This window comes from Stegastes partitus, unplaced genomic scaffold (assembly GCF_000690725.1).
Source record: "Stegastes partitus isolate 25-593 unplaced genomic scaffold, Stegastes_partitus-1.0.2 Scaffold1958, whole genome shotgun sequence".
Taxonomy (NCBI): Eukaryota; Metazoa; Chordata; class Actinopteri; family Pomacentridae; genus Stegastes; species Stegastes partitus.
Window position 1 is genome coordinate 73644 of NW_007579689.1, and position 23046 is coordinate 96689.

Genomic DNA, 23046 nt, shown 5'->3' on the forward strand with positions numbered 1-23046 from the left:
CACCCACGATCACAGATTATTTCATCTACTTGTCCACGTTGACGGATTCTGTTTCATGACATGATGAGAAACAACAATGAGAATTTCAGGCTTTTATCTTTAACAGCTTATGACATGTTGCCAGTCAAACGTAGCTTCAATTTCAGCGTTTGCAAAAATGTAATGAAAGTGGGTCAATTTACAAAAAACAAAAAAGCTCAGAAAGTCGTTAATATATCAGTCTGAAATTACACAGATAGCATTTTAAATATTCATAGTTTATGACACAAGAGTTTCAAGCAAATCAGAGCAGAAGTCCCCAGATGATTTGAGACGGAATAACCCTGTTTCTCATTAACAATATCTGGATGCTTCATGCATTCTGTGTTTCTTATCCAAATGCATTGTGTTTGTGTGTCTGCGTGTTGTTGAAGCTTAATGAACATGTTAAAGGCTCACTCTGTATCAGGTATGGCTCAGTTTAACTCAGATTTATGTGTTGCTTTACAGTGCTGTTTCTCTTTGAAGATAAGTGGATTCTTTTCTCAGAAAAGTAAAGTTGCATTCAGCACTTCTCAATAATAGTAAAAATATTAAATGCACGTCTTTAGTCATAAAAACATTCACATAGCTGACTTGTGAAATTATTTAAAAGCCATAATGTTCGCACTCCTCACTTGCCTTTGTTTGCTGGCAGGAGTGCACATAGGCCTGCCACACTTATTAAATAATGTTGTGGAAATACTGCCATGGCTTTTATTACCTTAAATATTAAAGCAAACACTTTGCTGGCTTGTTGGCAAATTTAATATCCTATATAATGTGGAGGATAACGGCGTTCATCTTGATTCTCAAAGGAGGAGCCCGAACCTAACAGCTTTTATAGGGAACAGAAATTCCTTTTTGTTGGACGACGTACATAGTTCTTTACGTTTAACCCGGTAATCACGTCAGTTTTACATACTTTACCAAGAAATGCTGAGTGAGACTTTCCGAAGACAAAACGCCTCCTGGGGATGGAAACAGTTCTCATTAGATGGACCTCTTGAAACACAAACATGCTGAGCTGGTCGAAAGTCGCTCCATTAGCACGACATTGTTTTCCCAGAAACAAAAATGCATACATATAGATTGTTTAACACAAAAATGAATGATAATCTACAGCTTACAATTGATTTTTACTTGAACAATATGATAATTTCTTTAAGCTGACATCATTGTGATAATTGTGTCCATTAACCTGTATAAAGCAGCTGCATAAAACAAACAGACATGTCATATTTTAATCACTATTTGTTTGTTGTTTTCCGATTTTTGCCCTCTTTTTCTCATCTATGATTTAATGGCACCAACTGTCTATCTTTAGGCGCATAACCTGAACTTAAAAAGCTGCTTTTTGATGAGCACCTGTTGACATTAATGTCATGGATTTGGTTGCAAAGCCAAACACTACAGAAACTGCTGTGAGCACATTTTGATTTTAGGCCAAATGAAAAAAGGAAGAGCCTAATAATTTGGCGCAATTTGTCAGATTTGCAGCAAAAAGGTGGTGTTCAGGGGTGCTAAAACGCCTCATCTTAAAGTAACAGAGGCTTACAATGAGCAGATAAAAACACTCTTTTATCATTATTGAATTTCCCTTCTGGGATAAATAAAGTATTTTTAATTTCATTTCATTCATTTCATTCATTTCATTCATTTCATTCATTTCATTCATTTCATTTCATTAGTTGTAGTTGTTTGTATGGCAATTTATCCCTGAACTACAATTTCATGATCTTGACAGCTGTATGTGCGCATGTGGACATCCATGTGCATTGAACAAAATCAAAACCTACTCTTGCTCCATAAAGCCACCAGCAGTCAACAAAATCCACAGGGGAACATTTTTTAGGTTAAAAAAGAAAAAGAAAGAAGAAGATGCCATTGTGCAGAGTGTGAAACAAAACTGCAAAAAAATGCCTCTTGGCTGAGGAGAACACTCATATAGTGTGTGAATGTAACTCTAAAGCTCACATTTATATAGTGTTAACCAGGCACCTTTCCATGTTTTCTGATACTGACTGTATTACTTTTAGTTTTAGAAAATCACAAACACAAGCAGTTTATAGTCAAACAGTACACAACAGCATCACGCACCATTTCCAACACATAATAAAACATGTTTATGCTCAAATACTAACGTGTCAAAGCGTATGCTTTTGCTATTTATACTAAAGCTCAGGTATGATGCTGGCGCTGGATGTGAAGAACTCCAAGCTTCAAATAGATATACAAATGTTTTCCTAAAAAGCAGCGAGTGAAAGCTGAGTGTAGATAAAACTGGCTCCTCCACAGTAGTTTCATAGGTTTTTCTTCTTCTCCTTTTTCCTCCCCAGATCAGCATTTTCCATCCTCTAAAGAAGCCATGATCATCTGGTCCTCTCATGGCCGTGCCACCGCGACCCTCAGCCTCCTCCGCTCCCAGCCGGCGTTCATCCTGACCCTGGTTCTGCTGCTCTGCCCGGCGGGCCAAGTGACGGGTCAGAGTCAGACGCAGTCTCCTGCCCAGGTGCTCCAGGACCTGCTGGCCCGCTATGGAGACAACAGCACCATCACAGTGCCTCAGCTGCGTTCTCTGCTGGCAGCTCTCAGCCAGGGTCAAAGTGAAGAAAATGATGGCGGCAGCAGCGGTTTGCCAGAGACGACAACAGCCACACCTCCCAAATCCAACAGCTCAAAGGTGAGAATAACAGCATTTTTATATGTTACATTAGCTCTGAAGCTGAGATTGGTTAGGGTCAGCACCAGGCTGGATACCTGCAGGAAGTTATGTAAAGTTTTCTGGACAAAGTAGTATTTTTAACATCTAAGTCAGCTAATATTTTGAAGCCAGATTAGCTGCCAGGATATTTCTTTTTAATATGAAAGCATTCTACACAACTTTGCTAATACATTTTCCTGAACTGACACTAATTCTGCAAAAATGTGCTCGCCATCCCAGCATAGAATAGAAAAACCCAGCTTAAACCAGGACTGTTGACGATGTTCTTTTTCCTCACAGCAAAAATGAAGGAAAATTTGGCTTAATGTTGGTGTAGTGAGTAGCAGCATGGCTGGAAATTGATTCTGCCAAACAGTCTACTTTAAAAAATGATTGGAATTTATTAGGGATGCACAATATATTGGCGACCACATTGGTATCGGCCGATATTAGTGTTTTTTCCAATATATCGGTATTGGTGTGATGAACAAATTTAGCCAATGTGAAAAAACGATGATTGTCTAACATTAGCGCCTTCGTCTCTACATTTGATATTGCTGCTATTTCATAGATGTTTTTATTTAAATGGTCCTGGACTTGAACTTTAAATATGTTAAAATATGTTTCAATATGTTTTAATTTTGTTATGTAATAAAGAAGACTGTGGTCTAATTTGGTATGGGCTTCTTTTGAGTAGTTTTCATATTCTCACAGTGCTTACTTATACTCACTGTGTGGTGTGAACAAAAATTGAATATCGGCTGTAATATCGGTTTTCGGCGAAATCAGAAATGTTAATATCGTGCATCACTAGAATTTCTGTTTCTGAATGTACTAGCGCACAGCTTCATAGTGATCGTCTGTGTGGTAACATATGGGTCGGGGCATGGGTATACTATATTACATTGTACAATATTATCAGGTCAGGGCACGTATGGATTTTAATTAGCTTTTTTTATGAGTAAGGTGTCGGTTCTACTGAGTTTTTAAGCCGTGTTAACAAAACTGGATACACCTGTAGCAACTACATTGTGGTTTTCCATTTTTATAATGTTATGCTTTCAAATTTATTTACCTTCAAGTCAAAGTAAACTTGACGTAAACATTAAAATGACTTACAACTAACTGGTCTCTGCTTCTATGGTGTGTCAGATATATGGCTGTAGAGATGTTGAGAAGGATGATATAAAACGAGCTAATTCACTTAAAACATCTAATGAGAACTGAAAGTTGATTGTAAGACTTTGGCAGCCTTCACAGTTGTAAATCATGTACTTTAATATTATTAAGTATTATTTATACATTCATGGAGGTCTGGTGACATACAGGCAGCTTCTCAGAAGTTGATTAAGCTTTTCTTTTAAGTCTGAACGAAAAGTTTAATGAAGATCCCCATTGAAAAAAAAAGTTTTTCATCTAGAACTAGCGTTAATCCATGTCTGGGAAACTGAGCCTGAGTGTTTGAGTTGTTAAATCTGCAAAGGGATCTGTGTTGACTGTCATCAGTCTAGTCAGGGTTCTGTTGCTCTGAGGCCAATATGAGTTACTTGAGTGGATCAGAGTGGAGCCAAATGTGGCTTTTTCGAATGTTGATGCATCGTTTTTACTGCCACTGCTGGTGTTTTTTCACTGTTTTGGTCATTTTTGAATGCCTTTTAATTTGGATCCAGTCCACTTATCCTTGTCCCAGCTGGGGACGAGGTTTTTTCTCCTTTTTTTTTTTTTTTTTTTATAAATCTTGAGTTTTGGCACATTTTTCAATGCGTTTAAGTTGTTTCTGTGCAGAGATGCTTTTCTTTTTTCACCTACTTGGCTCTGATGGAAAGCAGTGATGGGAAGTCTATTTATGCTTTTTCTGGTCTTAACAAACTGTACTTTATTTAACAAAATAATTTGTTGAGGATGACTGAAATCCTGCAGGAGATAGGATGTGTGTTCGGTTGTCATGAGCTGCTTTTCAGTGCTATCAAGTGTTGCATGCAGTGTTAGCAATAAGTAAACCGATAGGCGCCTAGTGTCTCTCTCACACCCAATTTGCTGCTTGACAGGTGAGGACAAGCTCTCAGTTGAAAAGTTGTGGTAAAGAAATTAGGCAGGGTCTGAAATGTAAAAGCTGAGTTAGACAAAAAAAAAAAAAAGAAAAGAAAAGCATCTTGGCTCGATGTCGGAATCTCTCGTGGTGTCTCTGCCCTGATGTATAGTCACATTTTTGAGGAGGTGCTCATTAGCTGTGGTTGCAATTACAGCGGAGCCTCTGCAACACCCTGAAGGAGGAGGTTAAATCCAGCTTTAGTCCTGTCTGGAAGAAGGTACCGGTGCCAGATAGCTGAGATTTTTAGCATATTTCCCATGCTTAGTGTCGTGGACGGTTGACTCACTTACTGGCTGATCTGCGTTTGAATAGACTGACTCTGAGTAATGGTGGCAAGGCTGCGAACACTTCTGAGAAAAAAAATAGTGGAATAGTGGAGGTCGAGTTCGGTGCAGGTCACACGTTGAATGTTGGAATTGACTCGCACTATTGTGTTGCTGTCATTACTAGTGTAAATACGACACAGGCAGAAGTAAAACTGCAACCTTTGGCCAACAACTGTCACTGCTCTCCCCATTTATTGAAGCACATTCTGCAACATGTGCTCGGTCACACGTGTCACCTGCACGCTGTAAAACTCTTCATCAGCCACTGAACACGTTGCAGGGTTGGTTTGGGTTGTTTGTGCAGAGAGCAGTGTATACAATGGAGTTTTGAATAGACTTCCTTCTGCTATTGTTGACTCTGATTTTTGTCAACATTTGGCAAAGTGGTATACACTCTGTGGTTATGTACTGAGTCACTGTCAAGAGCCTCATTTCTGTTTGATTCCGCTTCACTTTTCATGCCTCGGTGGTGAAATTTAACTGGCCTCCGGGTCCCATTATATTCATCATATATTAACCATGCATACAGCTTCATTTGTCTTTTAAATGTGGTCTTTAAGGATTAATTTCACATGTCTTATTCCTGTATATATCCTCTTAGGGGCTGCAAGGTAGGTGGCGCAGTTGGTTAGCACTGTTGCCTCGCAGCAAGAAGGTCGCCCGTTCGGGTCCCGGTGGGGGCACCGGAATCTTTCTGCGTGGAGTTTACATGTTCTCCCCGTGCAGCGTGGGTTCTCTCTGAGTTCTCTGGCTTCCTCCCACACAGTCCAAAAACATGTTGAGGTTAATTGGTGATTCTAAATTGTCCGTCTAAGTGTGGCCCTGTGATAGACTGGTGACCTGTCCAGGGTGTCCCCTGCCTTCGTCCTAAGTCGGCTGGGATAGACTCCAGCCCCCCACGACCCTAGTGAGGCTTGAACGGTGTATAGATGATGGATGGGTGGATATCCTCTTAGACGATTATTGGTTGGTAAACATTTTAATGCCCTATTATAACAACTTTCTTTAAATCTCAAGCAATTTTAGGTCCACCATCTTACAAAAGAAACTAAAGTCATTGTATATAGGATGAAAAATGTTTGCCAAATTATAATTTTATCGGAAATTACATATAAATTAAGGGAAACAGCCCAGATCTACACAAAAATCTGCTTTTTTTAAAATCCAAAAACAAGGAACCAGAAACAAACAGCTTACTGCATGTCTTTGTTCAGTTCACTATCAACTGATTTTCATAAACAGTTTGCTAATGCGATCGTAATGTAGTCACATCTTGCAGTGTACAAAACAAAAAGCTGTTTATTGAAAGCATATAAAATGGAGAACAGCAGTAAATCTTGACATTTGGGAGGCTGGAACCAATGAATGCTTGGTATGAAAAATTACCTCAATGCTTCATTTGCTGTCAGTTGCTTAATTTATTCCACTGGGTTTAAGGGTTTCTCTTGAAATGCGGAAGGGAGGCTGGTCATTCTGTCTCGTATAGTGGATTATTTTGCTTGAAATAGATTCTTGTGGATTTAGTGAAGAAATATTTTGTTTCATGATAATAAAAATGCCCATTTGGCTCATTTTTCTGCACTGAGAATGCAGTCGACTGGTGGAGTCGTTGGGCCGTATGCTCCAAGTTCATATTGGTCAGACAGTTGCTGGTGTTGTTTTTATCAGAGGAAAAATACTACATCAAATTTTTTTTTTTTTAGGATTAATCCATTATTTTTTTCAGAATACCCTCATGGTTTTACAACTCTAAACCTACCCAACCTGCTAGGAGGCTGCTAGGTTTGACTTATTTAACATTTACTCAACATTTATCGGCTCTAAACTAATTTACACCATGTTGAAGAAGTTGTGGCTGCATTTTGTTCAAACTTGAACCCAAAACGTTGAGTGTAATCTATGCAAACAGCAGCTTGTATATTACAGCTCAACAGCCAAACATGGCAGATCATCTAAAAACAGCAGCTCACTTGTTTGTGTTTACATTCCTAAATAGCTGCTGTTCTAGGATCACCAGTTGATATAATTCTATTTTCAGAAATCATATGACAATGTGAGTCTCCGAGTCTGCTCTCATCATTTCCGTAAAAATGACCATATAAAATGATTTAATATGCTGCAAATACTAGATTTTATGTTGATCTAGAATTCATTTTGGCTAATACGGTTAGCAGGTAGAGTGTGCTCAGTGTTTGCTTTAGTTCTTCTAGAAATTACATGCAGATGTTTTTTTTGTTTCCAGCGACTATTTGATTGGTTGAAGAGTAGATACAGTTTCTCTCGTTGACTACACATCTAACATTTATGGACAGAAAATGTCAAGATCTGATTTCATATGAATACAAACAGCAATGTAGGCACTCCAAGTCCATTTTGTTTGCATCTTTTTTCCCCTGTTATAGCTAATTTGCACCCAAGCAGATCACTAAGCGAGCCCGCCATCCAGACCTGCTGCTAACTACATCCTGCCTGATTCACGTACAGTAAAATGCTAACTTGTCTTGTCCGACGGGTTCTTCATTGGCGTGTTTTACATTTTCAGTGCTTGCCTGCGGACACGCTGGCTGTTTACAGCATCAGCGAGCAGTCTCGACTAGATGGGCCGGGCTTACAGGAGCTGTGCCCCACCATGCTGCAGCAGCTGGATGCTGGCAACTGTAGGGTGCAAAAAGAGGAGGAGCTGAGCGACGCCTCCCCCAGACCCACAGACGCAGAAGGTGAGCGCTGACTGGTTAATATTTTAACTGTTCATCTGTCATTTTACAGTCTCACTTAAATTGTACGTGCCATATGATGCATGAATGTTGAGTTGAGTTTTACATTTGTCTTGCCTGTTGGTCAAACTTTGCTTTCAGCTCCTTGAGATGTTTTATCTTTCTACAGCGTCTTTATCTCACAGTATATGGGTTTCATGTTACTCCTTTTGCAAGCAGTACATTTTTCTGTGCTCTCTCAGTTTTTACAACCACCACACTCTCTCTTCAGATATCACCAATGGGGCCTTGAAAACACTTTTTTTTTTCTCTCTCTCTCCATCAAGTCTGAGCTCCAAATGTGTGTTTTGTTGCCTAGAGATAGCGATATCATGATTTCCCCAAAGGAGATAAAAGCCAAAATAAGCATGCAGAGTTCACCGAGGCTCAGATTGCATTTCTCAGTTTGGCTCACAACCCAACACACCCTTCAGAATAAAAAAATCCTGCTTCAGTCAGCAGATCCGATGCGTAGGATAGATCTTGTCCAGGTAAAGACGGTCCAGGCAGGAGAGCTCGTCTTTCCTTGGACGCTGACTCACTGTAACCGCATACAGACTGCTGACTGTACACCGGCAGCAGGATGTCCTTTAGAGCCCTAAAGCCATTTTGACATGTGCATTCAATCTCAAGTTCTTGGACTCAGTGCAGGCTATTGTTTAACAAGCCTTTGACTTTTGTTCAAGTGAAGCTAAATTGGCTCTGGAGTGTGCAGCTGGTATAAAAAGCCTGCTAATGACAGACTCTGAGGTTTTTGGTTAACTCGTGTGATGTTTTGCCCTCAAGGCTGCAGCAGCGCCGATGTCTGAAAGCAGGCACAGCCTCGGGAAACTTCATTTGTTTCCACTTAAGAGAAAAATAACCGCTTTCTTTATGCATGTGATGACTGTGGACATCAGTCTTCATCTTCTTTGTACACTAATGACATTCGGATGCAGCCTCGCCACGCCAGCTCACAAATTCCCGTTCTTACTTTTAACCCAGTTTACTTCATCCTTGACAGGTGAAGAAGAAATGGCCCAGAGCGCCGGTTCTATCTCTCCCTCTCCACTGACAAATTTGTTTTCCCTTATCAGCCACTCATGCCCTCAGCTCGCCTCACACTTGCCCTTGTAGGCAGCTTATTTTGGCTTCAGAGCTGTTTTTCTTTGCCTGGGCTGTGGAGATTTGCCAGCAGCAGAGAGGCAGATGCCATGGAAATTCATATCGACTGCAGATCTCACTGACTTGTGTATGACTTACATCCTGATCCTTTCTCACCACGTACACGTAACGTTGTAGCTTCATTACATAACTCACATTAGATCAGATACACCTTTAAAACAAATCACTGGTCCTGTTAAAGTCAAACGTATTTTCTCCTAACCAGCAGCTTTTTAGCCGTTGTAGTCTTGTTGATTTAGCAGCATCTTCTCTTTAGTCCAGTACTTGTCTCTTGACTTTACACAGACTTGAACTGTTTCTCAGCAGAACTGTTTCACTTTGTGGTTTTCCAGTGTTCTTCATAATTGCCTTGGTTTCACCTCTTTCGAAGAAAAACCCTCCAGGTGCAGTAAATAACTCGAGGCCAGCTTCAAGACTGTGCTTTCGTTGAGGAGTTCTGTTAAGAAAAAGTAAATATTTTGTGTGTGGCAAGGTTCTGTTTTAGCAACCAGGTTATTTTCTCTCTTTACATGAGATTTCGCAATTGCATGAAATCTGTTTTCTTTGCCTTGCAGATGATACACAGTTCTGTATATCTTCACTTCTGGTCCTGAACCCTGTTGACAGCCTTGTAAATTGCATTCCTCAGTTGAATACAGACAAAACCAAGATTTCGCCAAAAGAAAGAACCTCATTTCACATCTCAGTAGGAAGGTAACGAGAACAGATCCAGCATTTACGATGATGGTCCGTGTTTTGCTATGGTTACTGAAGGTGCTGGAGATACTGGACAATAACAAAAAACACGAAGCAACAAGTGATGTGTAGACAAAAACAATACAGCAAGAGTCATGTTTGGAGATCCAGATGGGTGACAAATGGATGGAAAAACCCAGATAAAGTGTCTTAGTAGGGTGTTGGGCCACTACGTGCTGCCAGAGCAGCTTTAATGTGCCTTGGCATCGAATCCCCAACTCTCTGGAATTCTAACAGAGACATGAATCATGAGTCTTCCGAGAGAGATTTCCTCATTTGGTGTTTTGATGGTGGTGGTGGAGAGTGCTGTCTGACATGCTCGTCTGAAATCTCTCATAGGCGTCAAGTTGGAGTCTAACAGAGCCACCAGAGAATCTCGCTGTAGAGGGTTCAAGTTTTTCCTTCAATTTGTCACCCGTGTGTGTTTTCTGTTGGAGTCAGATTAATAGGGACAAGCTACAGATGACAGAATGCCAGAATGCAGATGGTGTCACAGAGGATTTGGGAACAAAAACAGGAAACACCTCAAACTTATTTAAGCAAAGGCAGGCGACCGGATTTGCAGAGAGAATCCGAGCACAGCAAGTCCAGTTGTTAACTTTATATTAAGAGCATGTTACTGTTATTGTTTACGAACTGCATCTGTTGTTGTGGCAACAGTACGCTGTAATGGAGATCAGGGTTTCAATGCAAATATTAGTCTTCATGTGGTCTTGACTAAGTATCCAGAACATTTTTTTAAATTAAATTGGGCTAGCTTGGATGTTCATTTGGTCACAATCCATGTCATGTTATTTGTTCACTTTTTGTCAATTCTTTTCCTTTGTAAAGCACGATTTTTTTTCACAACTTGTTGTACCCTCATTTGCCTTCACCACAGAACTTCCTTATCTTAATACTGTTTTCTTTCTCAGCATGGAGTTATCTCACACTGTTGAGCAGATCACACCTTCAATAAACACAGTAAATCTTTATCTTCCTATAAACTTTACAGGTGCTGCAAACTTAGAAGAGAATGCAACAACCTCTAACAACTCTTACCTTATTTTTTTCTACAGGTGTTAGGTCTTAAGAGCAGTAATTTGCAATTTTCTTTGATGTCACTCACTAAAGTGACAAGCAATGTTCATATATGGTTGTGACAACGATGTCTGCTTCTCAAAGTTTGATTTTATTTCTTTTCAGAGGCAGGACCAAGTAAAGCTGCTTCACAACATAAAATACTAAAAACAAAAGTCAGAAAAGTAGTTGCAAGTTGTGTGGCGGGGATGCTTTTCCTAATTTTCTATGCAGGTTTCTCTTTTGAGTCCCATACTGCAGGTTTAAAGGTCCCATATTGTTTTTTTTTGTTAGTTTTTTTAAGCAAATTGAAAGTCTTACATAACCCCACAGTTTCAGTTTTTCAACTCAAAATACTACAAATAGGGTTGATCTCACCATTAATATTAATAATAATAATAATGATAATTCATTTTATTTTGTATAGCACTTTTCAAGAACTCAAAGACGCTTCACAGGATAAAAGCAAAGCAACAAAAGCATTAAATAACAAGCAATAAATACAAAGGTTGACAATATTATGACCATTACTGCATAATCACTGGTTGTAGGGCTGCTCTAAACGAGCTGTTTTGCTCTGAAAACCAATGAGCTGCTGCTGTCGTTCCCGCCCCTTCGGGAAGAAGACTCTCTCTACACCACTCATTAACAGAGCTGAGTTTGAATTTGTAAAGCTGGGAGCCTATCCAGCTGTTGTGGGGCTTAAGCAATGGCACAAGTTAATGTCTTCGTGTCTTAGCAGCTTTTGTTTTACACCTCCACGTTTATAACAACCACAAACACTATAATCATATGAGACCTTTAAGCCCTCTACGTTAATGCAGTCTTTTTTGAACTCTGGAGTATGTGCTCTACATTTACATAAAAGTTGTTTGTTTTTTTAAACCCTAAAAAGCTGAAATATACGAGTCATTTTATAGAATATCAGCTGCTTGCATCTAAAATGTTGTCAGTGTCATTTATAGTTGATTTGTCACATTGAAATGTAAGAAAATGTTTTCTTTCCACAGTTAAACTGAATTTGTTCTTTTTCATACTGCATGTGTTTTAACGTTACTCCTTCCTCTTCCATCCAACGCTCCCGGCTCCAGTCTGGGGCTTTTCTTTCTTGAGCGTCACAGTGATCAATATGTTCTCCCTCACCGGAGTCTTCATCGTGCCTCTGATGAAGACGCGCTATATGAAATATGCGCTCACCTTCTTCGTTGCTCTTGCCATTGGCACCTTGTTCTCCACAGCCATCCTGCAGCTGCTGCCAGAGGTTTGCCATCCAGCCATACATACATCCTCACATCAACCCAGACATATTTGCTTTTTCTAAGCTCTACAGTAGAAACCCTCTCTGGTTTGCCACAGTGTCACATGGTTGTTCCAAAGAACAAAAAAACCCAAAAAAAACTGGTGCACCTTTGGCCAAGCGCTCCTTTGTCTCTCCTGTGGTCGTAGCCCTTTCCTCTTCCTGCCTTTGTTTTCTGGCTGTGGTTTGTTTTCTCAGGGCTCTAATAGGTGCTGCAGAAGGCTTTTTGGTTTCATTCTTCTCTCACAATCATCTGGTGGCATGTTTGTGTGTGTGTGTGAACTGTGTGTTTCCATCTGCACCTTTCCTGGCGTTGAGATGTAGGCCAGTCATGAGGTTTCACTGTGAGAGAGCGAGATAGTTCAGCTTCTTCTTGTGGTGCTGCAGCATGTCGAACAGCTAATCGGATGTGACAGCAGTGTTTCAGTGGCTTGGGCTTATAAGTTTCATTTTGTGTGAAACAGTCCTGGGAATAGGAATGTAGCACCCTGGCTATGCTTTTTGTTGTTGTTGTTGTTGTTGTTTTTATTTTATTTTTACTCACTGTTGGCTCAAAAGAAAAAGTCCTGCATCTCTATGGAAACAGCACAAGCATGGCTAGAAGTAGAAAGACCTCAGAAATGCCTCCTGTGCTGTGTAACACAGTTATAATGCCATATATATATATATATATATATATTTTTAAATCACTTTGTTCGATTATTCATTTTTTCAATTAAAAGAAAACAAATCTGGAATCAACATGTAAACCATTTTTCCAAGTGCCCACAGTTGTTACCAAAACTGGAGGGAAAAATGGTGACTTTACATACTGCAGGTCCTTTTTTACTTATATAATTTTTTTCCCCACACTTATCTCCTCTCTACTCTGTGTAAACAACGCCTGCAGTTCAAACAAAAAAATCCTTGAATTTTTTTTACATGATCATTGGTCACAACTGGGTCACGAATGTATTCACAGTTGCGTTGGGGAGTGGAAAATTTGGGATTTTGGGGGATTTTTTGAAAAAGAGACATGAAACAGAATCACTTTGATGAAATTTTATTGCTCTGCTTGTTTTTTTTTAAATTGTATTTGTATTTGTATTTTTTCTGAGTTCCATTGTATGTTGTATTGCTTTTATTGTAAGGCGACCTTGAGTGCCGTGAAAGGCGCCTTATTAAATAAAATGTATTATTATTATTATTATTATTAAATATCACAATGAGTACATCAAAGATTATTGTAAAGCAAAAAGAAAAAAGAAAAAAAAGGTGTTTCTTTCTGTTTTCCCAGTGACAAATGGTGTAGTTTTGATGATCATTTATTTATTTTATTTAAAGATGACATGCCTTTTGAACCCAACGGTGGATTTTGGGGTTCAGGGGGTTAAAGAGTCCTTCAAATTGAAACGTGACGTCTTGTTAGCGGCGCTCCTTGTGCTGCCGTCGGACTGTTTAAAGTTCATTTGCACCACTTTGTGTCTGCAGCGATAGCTAGTGTTTGGCCCGAGGCTGTGATGTACCTGAGTGGACTAGAACAAAGTGTGTGTGTGTGTGTGTGTAGGTGTGTGTGTGTGTGTGTGTGTGTGGAGGTGTATGCTTGTGGGTTCAGTAAACTGTAATTTCAACTTTATTGCTTTTTCTTCCTTATGAAAAGAAATGCATGGGGTTCGATCACTGCTTCAGAGGACTACCAATTACCTCCAAATACAAACGAACGGTGGTGTTTCTTCTCTCTAACTGTTTTCAATGAGCCTGTTTTCTCCGCTCACAGGTATCTTTTGAAATCTCTTTTTTTCTCAGGTTGATTTCATTCAATTCTTTCTTTCTTTTCCAGGGATTTAACTGGTTGGTGTTCTCTTAATTTATTTATTTTTGTTCCTTACCCTACTGATTAAGATCATTTCTAACACTAACTACTGCTTTGTCTCTCACCTTCCCCCTTCTTTCCACTCCGTTGATCAGTGTGGGGCTATGGGATCCTGTGTGTCACACTGATCTCTCTGTGTTCGCTGGTCGGGGCGAGCGTGGTGCCCTTCATGAAGAAAACCTTTTACAAGCGACTCCTGCTCTACTTCATAGCCCTGGCCATTGGCACGCTCTACTCCAACGCCCTGTTTCAGCTCATCCCAGAGGTAGAGTCGGTGCTGCTGCGACTCACTTATCTGCTTCACAGAGCCTCAGTGCAGGGTTTTTACAATGTTTAAGGACAGAGCATTGATATAAACATCACATATTGTTTAAAACCCTGATGCAATTGTTTTATCCTTAATCCTAATCACTTATAGATATCACTGTAAGTAGGGTAAGCTGTGTATAACATCGAAGCTACAGAATGATATGCTCTAATTCGTCCTGCCCAGCCACCTTAAGCACAACGTGAACTGAGCACTGAGCAGAACCTCCCCTATAATTCATGACATTCTTGTCACTGGAAATAAGTGTTGTATTCAGAATGATCACTACACATGTCAGATCAGATTTGCACAAAGGGCAGAATGTAAAAAGCATGTTCACATTCAACATAAAGTTTGTTTGTGTGCTGGAGATGCACACTAACTCAAAGATACTGGTTTCAGTGAAGGTAACCGCATTCGTGAAGGTAGGATTTATTGCAAGTTTTATTGTTGTATTGGATATAGATGAATAGATAAATAAATCTATTACTTATGGTCCACATGGGGGACTTTATGAAACACTTGTCGTCATGATTAAAAGTGATTCATAACTAAAGTGAACTTAATTAAAAGTATGTGTAATATAAAATAATGCTTGATTATAAGTGCAACAAATTTGAAGCAAACAAATAAATATGCCTTAGTTCTAGCTGCAGGTATCAAAAGAATTTTAACTGAGTGTAAATGATGGCACAGCTCATTTTCACAAAGTATCAGAAGACAATTAATATAAAATTATCAGAATTATGCTTGGATTGAAAAATGTTTTTTACAAAAAGGGAACAAAATAATAAAGAAGGTGTTTTTTGATTTGCAGTTTTGACGCTAATCTCCAAGTCACAGTGGATGTATTTCTGAATTCATCACCATTATGATCTTCTGTGAGCAACTTTTAAAATGATCTGACATCGTGAAGCTATAAGAATGTTTTTTTTTGTTTTTTTTTTGAGCAAACCCAGAATTTACAACAAAAACACTGACTACATTTATATGCACATAAAACAGGTGTTTATATGATATTTTATATAGTTATTGGAAAAAAAATCAGGTTAAGGCAATATCCAGGCTACTATCAAAGCTTAATTTATGTTTATACCTTATTAAAACCACCTGCCTCATATTGTCTGCGGTTCAAAACAGCTAAAATCCATCAGACAATGGATCTCTTGGGTCCAGCGGTTTGCAGGTTGAGGCCTCTGTTTGTCATTTAATCTGCCAGAATCCACAAATTCTTGATCAGATCCAGATCTGGGGAGTTTGGAGGGCGGATCCACACCTCTGGCTCCTAGTTGTGTTGTCGTGTCATTCCTGAGCAGTTTTTCAGGTGTGGCTGAGCCAGTTGTACTGCAGTGGAGTGCCACTGACGTAAAAAAAAAAAAAAAAAAGGTGTGGTTATTGTGCAGCAATGTTTAGGTGGGTGGTGCGTGTCAGAGTAACATCCATATAAAACCCAAAGTTTCCCAGCAGAAGGAGATGAATGACATTATTCAGTGATTTTAACATTGTGGCTGTTTGGAAAAAGTTGATCAGCACTCTTTATTCTCCTCACAACAAACTGGAGGACAAACGTTAAAGTATGCATGAGCACAGAGCAATAATGGCTACATAATGGTATTCATTGCATCAGTTCACCTGGGATAAAAAAAAACAAAACAAAACAACCTTTACCTGTGAGCTGATGAGGCTTGATTCGCGGGAAGTTTTGCGTCTACAGGAGTGAAAGACGATTACATCCATAATTCAGCGCATTTCTGAGTTCAGAGGCTGCTGTGAAATATCTCTGCAATATCTTAAAAGGATGTCAGATTTAGTTGTTGTTGTTCTCTTATTCATGTAACAATGGGCAAAACTAAAACTATTCAAAAACATTCTGGAGGGTGAAGTCTCTCGTACACTTAAAATTCCTTTTGATCAGCCGCTGACAGTGAATATAAACACGGAAAAATGTTTTCTTTCGTCTTTGCCAGAAATGTAACTCAACTCTGAATACACAACACAGATCCACTTAGATTTACCAACCACTACTAGAACACACAATTTGGAAGATAATACTAATTATTTGAATAATCATCACAAGCTAACACTGTCTTCTTCTTCCATGTTAGGCCTTCGGTTTTGACCCGATGGTGGATTTCTACGTGTCCAAATCTGCGGTGGTGTTCGGAGGCTTTTATCTCTTTTTCTTCACTGAGAAAGTCCTTAAGGTGCTTCTGAAGCAAAGACACGGGGTGAGTTTATACTATATTTAGTTTTATAGTTGAAGAGGACCCATGTTTCCACGCATCTCATGCGCATTTTAAAGGAGTACATTAGAAAAGTTTATGAGAAAATGGAAATTTTAACAAATAAAGGTGTTTTTTGACTTTTTTTTTTTTTTTAAAGAGGTAATGTTCTTGCTGTTAAGAGGAAGTTCTAGCATAGCGTAAATTTAACTCACGTGACTGATTTCTTCTCCAGACGTTATGAAACACACCATCTGACATGAACCAATACTTCTGACTTGCTCCATTTAAACCCCTTTCCAAAGACTTCTCTTCATTTTTTTCTCATAAATGGTCAATGTTTTGCTTCCTCTTCTCATTTGTTATTTAGCAGTTGGTAAACAACAGGTTTTGTTTTCCACTTCTTGTGCTTTCTGATGACACTGCGCAGCAGAGTTTATTCACTCCACAGTTAATGGAAACGATCCACCGTACCTTTTATAAACACATTTTTCAAGAGTTTACTTCAAATTCACGAGACAGTTATATCAAAACACGGCTACTGCTTGTAAGAAATATTCCAGAACTGCCAAAACTGCATTTAAAAGACCTAAGAAACATCTTTTTTTGCTAATAAATTAAACAGCAGGTAGATATTGGCTCCAAAAAAATCCTTAAAGTTCATAACCTTGACTCTACAACTGCATTTTTAAAAAAAATACTAACAAAGCCAAGGTTATGTTGAGCGTTACAGCGAGACAGAAAAAGAAATGAACAAGTGTAGCTGAATAAACAAACTTGTACATTGTGAGCGTCACAGAGCTGGTATTTATGAACGGCTTATATTCAAGGTCAACTCACAAAGACGCAACCCAGTTTAACAAACATAAAACCACGGCTTCAACTGAAGGAGGATGTGGCCTCTTGAGTTTTGTGTAATTTTCTCTTTGTCGCATTCGCTGCCCACAAGTTGGACTAAATGTATGTAGTGACTGAGAATAACTCAGTAAAGACTATTATTAAAATATGTTAGTAATCGGAATATTGTAGGGCTGGTCCAAACAGCACTTTCTGATATCCACATATCAAAATCAAAAATATAGCAAACTTGCTCTCCGGATACCACCACAACGGCCGAATATACGGATATTGGGGTCCAGCCCTATAATAAAGTCCATTCAACACAACAACACAACACTGTCCCTTGTTTGTACTATTTCAAACTAGGAAATCATTTCATTAAATTTCTTATCAATTCTGATGATTCCCCCCCCAATAAATCAGGTAATTCCTTATTACTTCCACTTGTTTTCTCTATAAAATGGCAGAAAATGCTACAAAGTGACCGAGATAATCCAAAGATCACCCAAAGATTCAATTCACTATCAGATTTTGGGAATAAAACATGAAATCCTGGCATTTAAGGAAGCGTTAACCTGTGAAGATTTGGCATTTTTCTTGAAAAAAATTACTTAAGCGATTAATACATTTTGTGCACTAATGATAGCTTGATCGCACTGAGCCCCAGTAAACCATTACTACCACAAAATAGGTGTTTTCTTCCACTTTTAATGATTAGCTGGTTGTCCAAGGTGACGTGTACTATCCATGTATGCATTACATGGTATTTAAAATATAATACCAATACCAACATTTTTTGACCTTGAGTGTGACCTTGAAATATTATCCAAGGTCGAATGTGACATCACCAACAGAAAGCCCCAAAATGGTCGCTTATCTGCACCAAATACCATAAACCTACCGTCCACCCTTTGGAAGGTATACAGCATTTTTGAAAAAGGGACCTTTGACTTCTAGTGGAGCTATTTTTGCACCGATTGACCCCAAAATCGAATCATTCTGAGGAGAAGCCATTCCTAGCTCACATGTAAAATATCAACATGTTCAACTTTAGCACTCGAGCTAGAGGCTGTTCACAGACACGTAAATAGTTAGAAGCACAGTTCCTGATCAGGGGCTACTATAACTATAACAATAAGTAAGAAGAATAATAATATTAATATGTACTGAGTGAGAATACAGAGTGATCAGGCAGCACTAACTACGCTTAAAAGATGTTACCACAATAAATTATAATGATGACACTTGTGATGCCAAATACTTAACAATGTGTGAGTGTTGCAGTGAATCATGGTTGCTTATTCATTTATTTGTAACCCAATAGTTCCTCATGTTAACATGTTAACATTGCTGTCAGACAACTAAACGCTTCCTTTGATCTTAATTGCTTGGAGCCACCGTCATCACAATCACAAACGATGACGTTCTTCTAATCTGTTCATCAGCGGCAGGTTTGACCAGTTTAACGAGATGTTGGCGCTTCAGCACCTGACTCTAGACCGCTCATTTGAATTTTGGAACTACATGTTCACAAAGTAGTGCCTAAATAACGACACACTGTGGTTTGTTCACTGTCAGGTGTTTGTCTTCTCTGTGTGTTTTAGCCAGAGTGTTATGTACAGTAATGTAGTGAACTGAAACACAGAGTGGAATTACTTGTTGTCTGTGATAACTGCTTTACAGTTGACGCTGAAAAACCAATAGACGCAGTCACCTGAACGTTCTTGTTTGCTTTGCTAGAAATATTTGGCTTTGAGGAATCATATATCAATCAGATAAGGATTTTTTTTTTGCAGGTCACTTACAGCTTTTGTAATTATCAGGTTCCAGGTTGTCAGCACACATAAATCCATAAACCCTCTGATCAGTTTCTGGGTGTTTTTTCTGCTTCTGTCATATTTGAACTCACATGTCAAGTCCTGCACTTCTGTAGAAGCAGCACAACCTTGTCTAGAAGTAGGCACAACTCAAAAATGTCTTTTGTGTGGTATAATAAAGTTACAGTACCATGAATCATAAAAAGAATGAAAAAGCAAAAGTTGAATATATGTTTTTACAAAAAAATTCAATCAATCAATATTTATTATCGTGAATATAAATGTGTTTCCACCTGCTAAAGATCTTTTGCTATTTAAATTTCTACAATCTTGGCATATTTTACACTACTCTTCACAACTATCAGAAGGTATTTCACCGTGCTAAATGTGTCTTCCAGCAACATGCTGCTGTTATATGTTTTTATGAGGCCTGTAGATTAAAGTGATCTTGATTTAAATATTTTTAAGCTCATATTTGGTAAATTTTCCTGATGGAACGTTGCATCACACATGACTTGTTCAAAGAACGTAGGAAAGTTAAAAATCTATCATTTTTTTCTGTTTTTACAGTTCCTTGCTATGATAAATGATGTTTATTGTTTTTTGTTTTTTGTTTTTTTTAAAGACAACATGCCTTTTAAATCTGATGGTGGTTTTTGGGGTTCAGAGGAATGACCAAAGTTTTGTACATGTTATAAAACAAGCAGCAACAAAAAGGAAGGCAGAAGAAGATAAAAACTTATAGGATCAGTTTGGAAAATAAAATACATCTAAAATACTAAAATATTGAAGCTACTGAGAGCAAACAAAAGCTATAGAAAGCACGTACGGCTTCAGATTTTTCCATAAAGTGCTGAGAGGAGCGTTGGATTGAAAGACGAAGAAGCTGAGGAGCTGCCTCAGCTAATGCAAGATCTCCTTTACCTGCCAGTTAAACAATTAGCAGCAGTTGTTCTGTAAATCTAAGAAACCTTGAGGAAGAATAAGGGCAGAGAAGTTCTTAAATCAGGTGCCAACCCATGCATGGCTTCATAAACAAACAGAAGAATGGGATGCTAACAGCTACAACAGCTATTTGCAGGGCTTTTTAAGTACCACGACTTCCATTTTTCTTGAATCCGGATTACTGGCTGTCAGTGGGCTACTGCAGGCGTCGCTACAGGCTTATCCCATTAGCTGCTACACAGTCTGTCTGTTTTTTAAATAGTTTTCAGCTGCAAAAATGCTAACTAGATCCTCCAGTGTGCCTCTGTATCCCATTTGATAACAGCGCCTCTTTTCCCCATTTGTCCAAGCGCTGTAGTAGTTGTTTAAACAGTTTTCCAGAGTAGTAACTGGGGCTCACAAGTTGCTCTCTTAAAGGCACAGTTCTGTTTTAACTCACAGATTTTTCCTCTAAAAACCAGCCTGACTGAAATCTCAAGCTTGCAGACATTAATGCAGCCTCGCAGCGCTCCTGGGTTCATTCACAAAAAGAAGCAGCAGGAAGCTCGCGGCTCAGTTGCTCCACCTTGTGGTTAAGTCCGTTTGGAGCCGTGTGGTTCAGCTCCGCTAATTAACAGCTGCCTTGTCGACCTGCTGATCCAATTACAGACACTCTTTCACCCACATTAACGCCTGCATTGCTGCCGTCAGCTTCCACCTTCGGTAACGCCAAATCTGTCAGTGTTGAGAAGGGTAATTCTGCATGAAGAGGAGGAGATGTTCATTCAGTGTCCTTGAGGGAAAAACTCAATGTGTTCTGGTGCTTCGTACTTTAACCGACCTTTACCTGTGACTTTGTGGTACATGTGGAACAAGCTTTAAGCCGCTGTCCTTGCAAACTTTAGTTAAAAAAAAGTCACAGAATCACAGGGGACTTGCAGACATTTTTGTTTTTGGCTGAAGATCTCAACCTGGGAGTAAAAGCTCCCTGATAGGGTCAGTACAGGGTAGGAAAGACAGAAGATTTCCCCTTACTGTGGTTTTATATAGCTCTGATTGGACCACTTTATGCAGCATTTACTCAGATTACATCACATCGGTGTCAACTCATATCTGGACGACCTTTTTAGCTGTTATTCTGCAGTCACAAAAAGACAAAAGGGACAAAAGCAGCAAAGAGCATCTTGATGTTTTAAATTTCCTGTCTTCACTTGTCAGGAACAAATTTTTATCCAGTAACGAATTAATCAAAATGTGGAATTTAAGGTCCTTTCTGATGTAGAATTTGTAACATTGCTGCTTTATCAATCTGGTTAAGGGACTGCATTCTGTCAGACAGAGGTCACTTTTTCCCAGTAATGGTAAAAAATTTTACAAAACACATCAAGTACAGATAAAAGTAGAGTCGCACCAAAAAAGCCATATCCAATGAAGGAAAAAGAACAAGTGAAATAATAGAAAATAGAGGTTAAAAACATAAACACAAGGCTAAAAGAAATAATAGAAAATAGAGCTTACAACCAGAAAAACAAGGCTAAAAGTAATAATAGTAACAGCAAATAAATAATAATAAATAAATCAGGGTTAAAGGGAATAAAACAAACAAGTGTCATCAAATAAATCTTTCCTTGAAGCTTGTTGTTGCAGTACACTCAGAGGAAAGACTCCTACAAACAGCTGGAAGCAACTAAATTCCAGCCTTGTTCATGTAATAATTATTATTGGTGAGCCTTACCAACCTGAATGTTGTCTTCCTCTCAATAAAATTTTATTCCTGTTGACATTTCAGTTTGTGATATTTTGGACCAGTATTGGTACTGAAACGTGCAACAAGTCTCCCCCGAATAGCTTCACACAACTTGAAACACGTCGCTTCCCCGTCTGTTCATGTGGCTGCAGTTCAGACTTGTGTTGAAATCTTACCAGGTCCGACCCAGTAAGACTGCCGTCACAACTTTTACAATAAAGTGAGCAGTGGGCTCATTCAGACGTGAAGCCAGCACGATCAGATGTCTTCAGATTAACCGAAAGGAGTTTGTGTCTGACAAGGGGGCTTTATTGATTGGGATTTCTGTTTTTCTTTGTCGCTCAGAGCCACGGTCACAGTCACTACCCCGGCGCAGATCGTTACTCGACACCCAGCAGCGACGTGGAGGAAGGCGAGAAGGAGAAGCTGCAGCAGAACGGAGAAGCCAGCAGTCTGGCTCTGGGGAAGGTGGATGCAGGGGAGGGAGAGCTGATGCTCAGCCCTGCTCAGACACCACAGGTAGGATTCAACAAGAGAGGACGACATCTTTGGGTTTACTGTTTCTGAATTTTATGAATGTATTCTCACATTGAGTTCTGTCCTGAACTGTAACACAAATATCACAGAAAATTAAGGTCATATTTGGTCCAATAGTCTATCAAACTTATCTAGTGTAACTGTTTGTTGGCATATGGTTTTTCAATAAGCAACATTCAGACATAATTTGTGACTCTCGTTGAAGTGGTCACATCTCAACCTGTGAGAAGGGGTTCGAAGAAAGGCTGGAAATTAGAGATGCACATTTTGAACAGTTTACTTAATCCATTAGCAGGAGCCTTATCAATCAATAACCCATTAATCAATAACAAAAAGTAACCCTTGTGGACCTAATCCTGTGTCCTGATGTTGTCATTTTGAACGCAGGCTGCTTTCATTGCAAAGCTGTTATTTTGCACTTCAGTTCGCCTCCAAAATAAGAGCTCTGGCCGATGAGCGTTAAGCGTCACATTAGACTTTGTCATGGTGGCCCTTTACGAGCTAAACTCCCACGATGCTCTCTGCAGCACAAAAGAACAGCTAGTTCGAGTGACCACTTATTGAATTTCCCTTCTGGGATAAATAAAGTATTTTTCATTCTTTTATTCATTCATTCATTTCACTTCCTCCAGTCACTGCAGTGGTAAACAGT

General features: G+C 39.1%; 1 protein-coding gene across 1 annotated transcript in view; it reads left to right on the forward strand.

Moving 5' to 3' along the window:
- Positions 1-23046, forward strand: part of slc39a14 (solute carrier family 39 member 14) — a 40101-nt gene that overhangs the window by 13338 nt on the left and 3717 nt on the right. The window contains exons 3-7 of the mRNA XM_008303210.1: positions 2358-2701; positions 7683-7857; positions 14096-14265; positions 16413-16535; positions 22203-22376. Coding sequence (XP_008301432.1) covers positions 2387-2701; positions 7683-7857; positions 14096-14265; positions 16413-16535; positions 22203-22376 — 957 coding nt within the window. The 5' untranslated portion in view covers positions 2358-2386. The remainder of the gene's footprint in view (positions 1-2357; positions 2702-7682; positions 7858-14095; positions 14266-16412; positions 16536-22202; positions 22377-23046) is intronic.